The 12,202-nt window shown below is 33.1% G+C and overlaps 1 protein-coding gene across 1 annotated transcript in view; it reads left to right on the top strand.

The window, feature by feature from the left end:
* The window catches only part of LOC123529744 (uncharacterized), a 60,598-nt gene that overhangs the window by 2,247 nt on the left and 46,149 nt on the right, over positions 1–12,202 (top strand). The window contains exon 3 of the mRNA XM_053520882.1: positions 1,398–6,042. Within this exon, the coding sequence (XP_053376857.1) occupies positions 1,398–2,060 (663 nt within the window). The 3' untranslated portion in view covers positions 2,061–6,042. The remainder of the gene's footprint in view (positions 1–1,397; positions 6,043–12,202) is intronic.

Here is a 12,202-nt window from a genome sequence, read left to right on the forward strand (position 1 = left end):
ATCTTCCCACCATCAATTTCTCAAAAATCCGTCCCTTCGTCATTTTTGCATGAAGTGTGAAAGTAGCAATATGCGTCCCCTTAATCATCGTAAGTATTATTACTATTACAACTGTAATGAAAGAAATTACCATGTTATACATCATACACTCAAGAAAGATATGAAATTAATCTATTTAAAAGGTTATTTGCTAAATAAAGAATTCAACAGTGTGTAAATGACGTCATAAACACACAAAATGGCTGCCTCAATGATCAGCCATTTTCTTAGATTCAAACTGCCATATATTTTTCAATAATGGCCTGATTTAAAAATTCTTCAGTGTTATGCTTAGGGATGGCTTTCATATAAAATTAACTTATTGTCAGGCATTCCTTGCCCTTTAAAAACAGTGTCTTCTTATGTTAATAAGTTATGTTATCATGTCAAAGTATTAACATGACTAGTTTACATCATCAGACACTGTTTCGACAAGTTAACACTACACTTTGGCTTAATAAGATAGCTTTTGAACTGAATAAGACACAGTTTGACAAGTTAACATCATGCTCTTTCGTGATTACACGAAACGTCCAGACATAAGACAGCTGCGGCGTTTCATAGTTAAAACCTCTTCTAACATAGAACATTAAACACTCTAACATGAATATATTCTATTTTTATTATATACTATTATTAAATGTTAATGAAATGTTCGGAAATGTCAACGTTGTTTGGATCACGTTAACGTCATTTCCTTCTGAATTATCCACTGAGGGTCGTCGTAAGTTTACGCGTGGCTATGCCATTATGCATGCGTTAAAAGGTGTGTTTACAGCGCGCGAGCCCGAGAATCTCAACATCAAAATCTGCAAGACATCCAACAGCGTGTGCAATTCTAGAAATTTGTTCACAGTTTTTGGTAAAAGTAAGGGTTTCTTGGCCAAATAGATTTGGTCGATGACATCGAATTATATGCCCCTCACCGCTTTTGGTCCAAAACCCAACTTTAGAAGGTACTAAAATATATCATATGAAACAAATAAATAAACGAAAAAGCTGAATTAAGATATATGAAAATCGTTTCTATAATACAGAAAGATTTGAACGTAATTGTTTTTGTGTAGTATTGATTGAAAGAATGAATGGCTAAAATATAATATTTAATATGAATATGAATCGGATATGCTCATTTTTCAAAAACTGCAAACTTTCTATAATATATGAGATTATGTTTCAAAAAATATGTACACATGCTTGAACGGCCTAATCTATCTTATATCTGGTTATAGCATTGTACTATTTAGAAACAAGCAGTTGTTGACACATGTACTTTTATTCATAACATTCTATACACTAGACCAAAATTTCATATCGTTCTGATACAAACCAGCATTGTAACTTCTTTTCTAATTTAGGCATGTGAAGAAAAGCAAAATTGGCTGATATCTTCGATTGAGGCTGTATCTGCAGAAACACATAAAAACCAAAAGACCCCTACAGATACCACACATGAAGACACAGTTGACAATGGTCAAGAAACTCAAGATGTTCTGACATGTAAGACCGGACAGGATAACACAGACACAAAATATCCTGCCGAATCATTGACAACAACGGAGTCACACGAAGACACCTATCTTGGAAATGTGCATGGTATGCAAAATAGTAGTCAAAAATATACGCATGAACAGGAAGAAAGTATAAAAACAAAATATACTGCAGAACAAAATCAGTCATCACCGGTGAAAGGCTCTGTTATTGCAAATAAGCAAGTTAAGACATCTAAGACTGACCAAGAGAATACTGAAACAAATTATTTTGTTAAAAGAGAACCTCATACAGGTAGAACGCATGAAAATAATGTTCATGGCAATGGCCAGGAAACGCAAAATGATTTCACATCTAAAAGTGAACCGGAGAGTACAGAAATAAAATGTCATGAAAAAAAGAAATCACTTACATCGGCGAAACAGGACAACATCAATGACGAAAATGAGCAAGAAACACAAAATGGTATTACATCTAAGACTGAACAGGACAATACAAAAATAGAATGTTTTGAAAAAACAGAAACCTGAATCAACGAAGAACCGTGAAGAAATGTCTGTTGAAAATATGATAGAAACGCAAAGTGGTCCGACTTCTAACACTGAACAGATAAATATTGAGATAAAACAACCTTATACACGGAAACCACCCACTCCTATAGAGAGACTTACCGTAAAACAACTTGTGAGCATGTATAACAAAATATAAATTGTTTAGAAACTGAGCAGTTTAAATCAGTTACTAAAAGGGTTTAAAACACTTCTGAAAAACTTATATAATGTTTTTAAGCTGTTTAATGTGCTTTTAATTTTAGAAAAAATTGTTATTTATGTACTCATTACAATAATAACTACAATACATTTTACTTTTCCTAGTAAGGCGGTGTAAACAAAATCAACAAACATTTTGGTGAAGGCTGCTTGTATTATAGTTTCATAATACGTACAGGGACGTAAAAAGTATGGTTTTACTATGCATTATTTAGCGACTTTTAGGTCTTCCCCTTTTTAATTTTTATATGCTTTCATACTAGTCTTACTTATGTTTTGAGTCACTGTGGTACATTTTTGCAATGGATTTTATTCCGCAGAACAAACTAAGTCACACACAACGTCATCAGCAGTTTATATCGAATCTATTGTCTGTCTCTTTCCGTTTGTTGAATGGCATTAATGTCTGTTCCGTGTGAATTTTCTCAGATTTTCTCTAAAACAGGCAAATTCTTAAATTTACATTACTTCAATAAATTACTTAAGCAGAAACTTCTTTATCACACGTTATAAATTATCTGATATTTTATCTAATTTTACATAGAAAGTAATTATGCCAATGCAGTCTATTTTTTTACTAATCAGCAGACACACATAAAAGTCTCGCAAATTCCTTAGAAAAAAATGTTTGTTGAACCTATTTTTATAGGTTCTTATAACTTATTGGTCTGTGATATTCACGCATATTTGTGAAGTCGCAAAACCATATGACACTTCGTCAGATCAGGAATATAACCATTATACACTTATCTTACTCTGTTCTTTGTACTTAATGTAACATTTGTACAGAAAAAGGTGAAATATGACATTTTATAACAACCTTCAATAATTTTCCTAACCTGGCATTAATAAGTCAAGTAAGCAAAATGTTGCACATCATGCATTTACAGATAATCTCTGGCTGTTAAATGACATAAAAAGCAATAACATGGCTTGGTTACATATTCAAGCCTTCTAATTGACTTACACAATGTTTACGACATCGGCTTTTCAAATGATGGAAGCTTGTGAAGCGTAATCCTAAGTTATTTGTATAATGTAATAATTTCAATTTTCTCATATTTTAGAGTAAAATAAAAATTATATTTGGGGTCAATGAGTCTGTTCTATGTATTTGTAGGGATACCGCATGTTTCTTAATGTTATAACACCTTCAAAATACTGAGGGATTGATTGGTGTCCGAGCCCTGTAGGGCGAGAGTTCCAACGTTTCACCGAGAGATTCTGAGAATGTTATAACACGAAGTGAACATGCGTGCTGTCCTAGCATTAAACGTATAAAAAACTAATACATGAATATGTTGTCCCTCAATGTCATTAAATTTCCCCGAAATGCGCGAGAATGATTGCTTTGTTTTTTTTCACGCTGACATCATTTTCTCTTGAATTATCCGTTTTAGGGTCGTAATACGTTTACGCATTGCGACGGAACGCACATATGTAAAAAGGTCTTTTAACAGCACTTGAGCGCGAAAAACTCTTTGTTAACATACGTCTTCTCTCATGTTAAAACACGCACGAAAGTGACACGAACACGAGTTTTATGAATGTATAATAGATTTTTGCTTAAGCCGGGGCAAAGCGAGAGGAGTGTTGTATAGTCTGAATCAAACAGAGTTAGCTCTTGTCTTCTTGATTGCAATCTATGCATCACAAGGATCTTCTTATAGATATTTGGAGTCTTTACCTGCACAGAATATTCAGCAATGTACTATTTTTAACATGCGGACGAAAAATAAGCTATCACAGGTTTATTTGGACTTACTGGATTTCATTCAAAGGATTGATTGTGCAGCATTTTAAGTAGTATATATTCTTTGCCTGACGAATAACACTTTCAAGCATAGGTTCCTTTGGTACCACTACCTCTTTTGAGAAGCCGTTTGTGCATCTTGTAAAGTGGAGATTTTCATATGTTGAGGAGAACCGTCCGATACTGATGTCTTTAGTGTTATTTGATGGTTAAGACCTGGGGACTGAGGAATGTCGTCTTCAAGACAATTGTCGACACATGGGGGTATTTTTTGAGAACAATGGCAGAAAAATAGAAAAGTAGAAATTAAATATGTTTTGACTGGCGTTAGACGCCTTATCTTAATACTAAGAAATGTTACAAATAATGCACTGTTAATATAGTTTTCGTTCAGTTTGCACAATTATGCATTTCAAATTATTGGTATGCATACATCCATTGTTACTTTTCTCTGTAGTGAAGTTTAAAATCTATATCTTTATTAATCGATCCAAGGATTTTCGTGATTTTCGATTTTTTTTAAATTACACATCTGTTGTATATATAAACATAACTGTGGTGTTCTGTCTTGTGTTATTTTGTTTGTTCATCGATTGTTGATTGATTTAAAGAGCTATTGGCTTCCCAAGTCTATTTTTAGTATTTATTTGCCTACTTGGTATTTACCATTTGTTCAATACATAGATACTTCTAACTTCCTTTCCTAATAATGTACGTGTTTTCATACAATTACGTTGTAAACAAACGAACTGGCTGGAAAGTATGGATAATCCAATTATATATTTTATAAGTACCTATATTTTATTTTATAAGAAAACGCTTTCATGGCCTCTGAAATTAAATTCTTAGGTGACATTTAAATCATCATAAACGTTTCTATAAAAGTACTGTTACCAGCATATTAGATTTAATTAAGAGTTATACGGTGCGGATTTTATTTTAACAAACTGTTCTTGGAAATTGCTATTAGTGCTTATTCAAAGTGTTTTGTGTGGATTAAACTTGAAGGAACTTTATTAAAGCTACAGCACAAGGATCAGTGAAAATCACTCAGTAGTCAGATATCATTATTCTTGAACTTTGGGTCATGCATTAATTTTGCTTTTTAAATAAAATTACATTGTATTCTGTAAACTTCTTTAGATGCATTTGTAATTGTTTAAAACTTGTTGCTGGCTTTTCGTTTTGAAGGAGTAGTAGTAGAAACGTCATGTTTTTAATATATCTTTAATAATTTTAAATTTATAATAAAATGTACGTTTTCCTGTGTAGAATCCTGGTCAATGAAATGTTTCGAAACTGCGTAACTCATTCAAGGGAAAATGTTGCATTTTATGCTAAGAAAATATCCTGAGGTTGGTTTTTTCGATCCATTCACGAATAAATCCAAAATTTGCGTTTAAAATATTGTGATGTCCAAAACAGTTGAAATTTACAATAAAGAATTCCCTATCGGATCGTCCTTTGAAGGTATATTAGAAATTAATGAAGAAATATTGAACATTTCATAAGGTGTCCAGATTTCTTTACTAGTGATGTATGATAAGAATAGATCTTATTATACTTTACGTGAAATCTTGGAGGAAATCAACGGGGAAAAAAATGGTCAATTTTTGCAAAATATCTCCGTAAGTTTATAAGTAATTGTTATGTTTATGTCATTCCCCCTTTAGGCTTTACTTTATTGATGACCCTTTGTTTACTGACCTTGTCTTGAGACATCATGTAAATAAGTTTTTTTATATTCTATGGTGTTTCAGAATGTTCTACCAAGATACTGATAAACAGGATGTGACGATTATTTTCAAACTCTGTATTGTGGATTTAAAAATAGTTTTGAAGAGAGGATTTCTATTCTTTGGACATACTGAATTCAGCTTGGATTTGTGAATAATTTGGAGTTATTACTGTTTGGATTTAAATTTGAATAGGACAGGAATTGGACTTTTCATGCATATTAAATTAGACTTTGCAGTTAGTTACATTGAGGTATTTGAATATTTACTTTTATAAATAAACTTTTGTTATTGTTAATAATTGCTGGTTTGTTATTCGTTACTTTAAAGGGACATACCCTATAACGAGCGGAGTAGATACAGAGAAGCTATATAATTTATTAGCTAAATGAACCAAAAATAACAAATAAATGAAAAAATGTCAATTTAGGTATGTAAACAGCAATATATTGACATTTATAATAAATCGCTATCCATCCTTTTATTGTACAACAACAACAACAAATATAATTATCTGATTTAAATTTTTCATTAGTAAGACCGATACTCTTTGACAGTTTTTTTGTCAGAACAATAAAGTGTTCCAATATATATCCAACGGTACCCCTGTTAGCTTGCTACTTATCCCCTTTCGACTGCTACGCCCGGATATGTACAATGTAGGTATTGCTGTGGCACAAAACTAAAGTGACAGAAAAACGAGAATTGTGGGCGAACGAGAATATTAAGTACCGATTTCCCCTTTCTTTTTGTTGCTAGTATTTCTCAGTATGAAACATACAGTTTGAATCAGATGAGGTTTAAATGAACTTTCCTTAAAGGTTTGCTTAATTGTAAATGAGTAGCTATGAGGAACAACAGTTTAGTTTGAAATCAGTCCAAGGTGAAGTTGACGGAACATAAAATATTCGACCTAACAAAACAGGTAAAGTTGGCCGTTATCTATGAAATGATACTACAAGACTACCTTTTAGAGGAACAGCTACGTTAAGTCTAACGAGGACGCAGACACCGAGGAGGACACTAGAGGAATAATATAGCTCTCTTCTTACTTCTTCAAGTCTAGCTAAAACCAGCATATAATGTGCTTTTAAAATTTAAACTGTAATAGCATGATCTTGAGTATACTTCCGAATACTATCGAATACGAATTACAATGCTTGATATTTTTACAGAGGACCATCACATTAAAATATCTATCATGAAGAAATCGGGTACTGACTTTAAAACAAGAGTTGCTTGTAAATCACGTATACCATGGCCCAACACAATTTTTTCTGCCAAGAATACTATGACCTTTGATCTACTGACCCAAACACGATAGGCCTGAAGTGTGTATACTGCAGGCCAAAGTGTTCTTTAGTTGTCGAGAGGGAACCGTCTCAATATCACTGTGACTTTGCCCTTCGACCGACTGGCTTTCAAAATAAAAAGGGTCATTTACTGACCACCGACAATCATCCTTTACGGTTTGGAGGAGGCTGTAGGTCAAATGGTTCTTAAGATTCTGAGCAGAAACCACATTTAGTCTGGACGTTAATGTAATCTTGAGCTTTGACGTACTGCAAAACAATAGGAATCAACTACTCATCCTGTAAAGTTCGATAAATGTAGGTCAAACGTTTGTTTTGGTATGGAGCGCAAACCGTTTTTAGTCTCGAGGTCACTTTGAACTTCACGTTTGACCTACTGACCCCAAAACAACAGGCATTATCTACTAACCTCAGACAATTATCCTATGAAGTCTACGACTGTATGCTAAAGCCTTCTTTTGTTACTTGGTGGAAAATAGTTTCATTCTCGAGGTCACTGTGATTATGATCGTTGGCCTATTGACCCTAAAGCTATAGGGTTATTTACTGAACACAGGTAATCATCCTATGATGTTTGACGACTGTAGGCCAATACGTTCTTTCGTTTTGTAATTGAAACCGTTTTCAGTCTCTTTCCGTGATTCTTTATCAACATATATATGTATGTAAATGCCATGAATTAGATGCTTGTGAGAGATGTCAGAAGTTTGTTGTATGCTAATACAGCCTTTGTGGATCTAGAGAATTGAGAAAGTAAATGACTTCCTTCCAGATTTTTGCGCGCCTACAGGTGCTTCGGAAAAATATTTTGTTATATAAGCCGTCACCGATGATTTGTATTGCCATAAACTGTCAACCTCATATTTTACATTTTTAACTGTTTTAGCAGCTGGCACAATAAGCATAATTTTGCCCTCATGCACTAACGTTAATCATCTTCAATATTTTTCTGTAATTTTTGCAACAACATCTTCATTGTGTTGTTCAATGTGCTTCATTGAGTCTTAGGATGCGCTAATCCCACCCTTTGATGAGGCATAGAATGATTCTAACTTGATCTTTTCTGCCTCGAAGTGTCCTCACTGGTTCACATTCGTTATCTGTAAGACATCTCTCTGCTGATAGACAGTCTGGTAGTTCGCTGTCTCAAAACACAATCCCATCGACGAGTACTTTGACGTGAAACTGTAGGGCGTTTGCTAGGCACTCACGTTCGTCGAAGGATGCTGGCAGATATAAAGATATAAAGTTACGTTATACTTAGGTAACTTTATTTATTATATGCCTTTTTTTCCTCTCAAAGATTTGCATTTGTACCAAGTAAGCGTAAACTATAGTTTCCGTTTCGGACGATACAACAACTCTGATTCTAATATGTATGTTAAGGGCATTTCCGATAATTGTGACTGCTTAAACAGGGGTCATTATTTGTCTTAATATATAAAAAGAGTTCTCTAACTTAGTTATGAATAAACGCTGGATGAGAAAAATGTTTTTGACTTTTCAGTCCAACACGTAGTTGTTATTGAGACACACCTTGATAGTTAGCTGCATGGAAAACTTTAACCAAACATTCTAAGCTTTAACAGGACTGCAATTTGAATTACCTTCCACCAAGAATTATCTAACTTGGCTATTGCAGTAAGTCTGATAACTAGAAAACATTGTGTGACGTTTCAGTCCAATACAAATGGATGTTTTTTAGATCGAGCTTGCTAGCTAGTTGAACTAAAAACTTTAAGCATACTTTCTTACTCAAAAAATGCCACAAATTACATAAAATTCCATTAAAAGTTATCTTACTTAATTCTTTCAATAGGTCTTATAACTTTGAAGCATTTTGTGAAGTTTCAATCCAACACAAAGATATGTTGAGAAGATACAGCTTGATAATAAGCTGCCCGCAAAATTTTAACCAGTTTACTAAGTTGAAAAGGAGAAATAATTTAAAAGAAATCCACCAAGCTTTGCCTAACCTTGTTAATTTAGTATGTTGGATGACTTAAAAGCAGTATCCGAAGTTTCATTCCAATGCATTTTGTACTTACTGAGATACAACTTGATTGTTGCGCAAAAAATCTTAACCGAGTTTTCTAAGTAGAAAACGATTCATACTTCAAATTAAACTCAACCAAGAGTTATCTAACATGATTATTTCAGTAGTTTGACCACTGGAAAGCATATTGTTTCCATCCACTGAGAGTTGCTACAGAGATACATTTTTATAGTCACACGTGAAACTTTAAACAAATTTTCTCAGTTGAAAAAAGGCCATAATTTGTAAAATATTTAATCATGAGTTATCTTATGTGATAATTTCAGTAGGTTTCATGACCAAACCGTCAATCCAATACATGTGTACCGAGATATAATATTACACGGAAAACTGTAACCAAGGTGTGACGGCGACTGCGACACCGAAGTATAGTCGACCTAGAAATTATATAGAATGTCTTTAACTAAACAAAAACATGTTGACCAATAAATGTATAAGCATTAATAACAACATTAATAAACGCTTGACGCTATGTTTCTATATACGTTTAAAAGATTGGATTGTTTCCAACTGATTGTTTATCCTTTTACTGAAAAAGCATAGAATAAAAAGATTAATAATTATTTTATGCTAAGTAATGAAATACTGTATTCTAACAGTTAAATATATTCATATTTCATCACTCACACTGTGAAAATATGAAATCTATATTTTCACACTGTGAGAGATATAGCTCCGCCCCCTCATTACATTGTGTATGAATTTTAAATTATTTGCTTAAAACAGGATGAAAATTGTAGCCGCACTTTGTTCTTTATTGTATATTTCTTGATTCAAATTATTTCACTTAAAGAGAATTTCATACCGTTATGCAGCAAAAAATAAAACAAAATGGAACTTTATGTTGCATGCGTCTTTATAACGTCACAGCACGTCTGACGTCATGTCTGTTTACGCGCGTCTGTTTCCCGCGCTGAGATAAAAATAGTTGCAAAATGCACATCTCAACGTAATTGAGCATAAAATAAAAAGAAAATTTGTTTGTTTTCGTTAATATATAGAATATATCTCACCTCGAGTGATAAAATTTCAGATGATTTCTATCTCATGAGTTTTCCCTTTACTAAAACATAGAATAAAGATTAATAAACATTACATTCCGTACCGAATATGATGTCGGTATATCTTGTGTGTTTCGTAATCAAGACCAAAGATCCAAAAGGAATTGCAGGATCCCTAGAACGATGCGTTACACAGAAACCGTTATATATGTAAATGGCAATTCATAATATCACCAATATAGAAAGTTTTCATTGACACTAAACAGGGAAACCAACAAATTGTGAAATCGCTTATTACCATTGAGGACCTTATAGTAGAGACACTGAAATAAAACTTTTATAACAACACAATTAATTTGCATATCACAGGTTAACTTTGAAATGTAATTGTCACAGCTAATTGATTCAATTTGTAGAGACAGAAATCTAGTGGACAAATTTAGCAAACAGAAAGGAAATCACAGATAGACTTAATCACAATAATACCAGTTAAATAATATCAAGTGTTTGAAAAGGAACCACTTGTAAATCGCACTGTAAGCTTAAAATCAAGATATTAGTAAAATATTAAGACATACCTAAGCCGAAACAAACAGAGAAACTTAAAAATAGTTTGATAAAAATGCAGTAGACATCAACTAAAAACTGTTCATTAAGTTACTTTTAGCAATCTTAAAATGATGCAACTTTTCTATCTTTGTTATATCTGATGGTAACCCATTCCATAGTTTTGAACAACCTTGAGCCCGACCCTTTTACCTTAGGAAGGCTATAACATCCTTTGTTTCTAAGCCTAGCGTTGTATTTATGCACAGAATCTTGGGCTACAAAATATTCATCCATATACCCAGGGACCATATTGTTCCTGAACTTGAAAACACGACACAACATCAAATGGTGAACCCTTTTCTCAACTGGTAACCAATTAAGATATTTAAAATGTTCATAACCAATACGAGTTCTGGAATCAAGATTAGGTACAAATCTAACCATATTATTTTGAGTATTTTGCAACTTATGTGAATCCATTGTACCATACTGAACATGCATAATCAAACAATGACGTAACAAGCAGCTTTTTAGTACATTGTGTAAGAAACTCTTTCTTATAGTAAAGGAACTTTAATCGAGCAGTGTCTTTCTTAAGAACATTATATGCCATTGAACCAAACGGTAAATGTTGATATAAGGTAACACCAAGATATTTGACTGATTTAGTAGATTCCATTGCAGTGCCTTTACAAGATATATCAATGGACTTTGACCTTAGTTTGTGTTTCGAACCAAAGACAATGGACTCAGTTTTGCCTAAATGTAATGACAATTTGTTGTCAATTAACCATTGATTTACTGAGAGTAATTTCTCGGTCAAAACCTGTTCAACAATACAAAAACATTTACCTGATACTAAAATAGCAGAATCATCTGCATAAAGTAACAGGTTTTTTATCACTGCGGACATGTCATTAACATATATTAATAAGAGCAAAGGCCCAAGTATAGAACCTTGAGATGTTGATTTTCTTTGTGTGTGTGTGTGTGTGTGTGTGAGTGTGTGTGTGTGTGAGTGTGTGATCTCTTGATTTAAAACTTTTGGCTCTGTTGTATAATTATATAATTGTCACTTTTCTCAAACCCCGCTAATATGTCTCTTTCAGTAAACTCGGGCATTTTTTCAGTATAAACATTTTGAAATATCTTTTTTCTCGCCCGCACTTCGTATAAAATTTGAGATTGTGTCTTCAGTGTCGATTCAGCAATTTTGCTTTGAATATTCTCTTCTATGACATCTGTTAATCCATTTTAATTTCTCGTTGAACATTTGCGTCTTAAACGATAACATAAACACAGTTTTACAGACTCTAAATAAAGGTACTTAAATGACAAAAAATATAAATGTTTATCAGACCAGTCGACCCCAAAACGCTTCGATAAACAAATACCCCGACCTCTAACCCTTTGGAAGACTCATTAGAGGACAATTTAATGTAAAGTTTTCGCGATAGATCATATTGCTATAGGATTGATCAAATTATAAGCATA

This window comes from Mercenaria mercenaria, chromosome 13 (assembly GCF_021730395.1).
Source record: "Mercenaria mercenaria strain notata chromosome 13, MADL_Memer_1, whole genome shotgun sequence".
Lineage (NCBI taxonomy): Eukaryota > Metazoa > Mollusca > Bivalvia > Venerida > Veneridae > Mercenaria > Mercenaria mercenaria.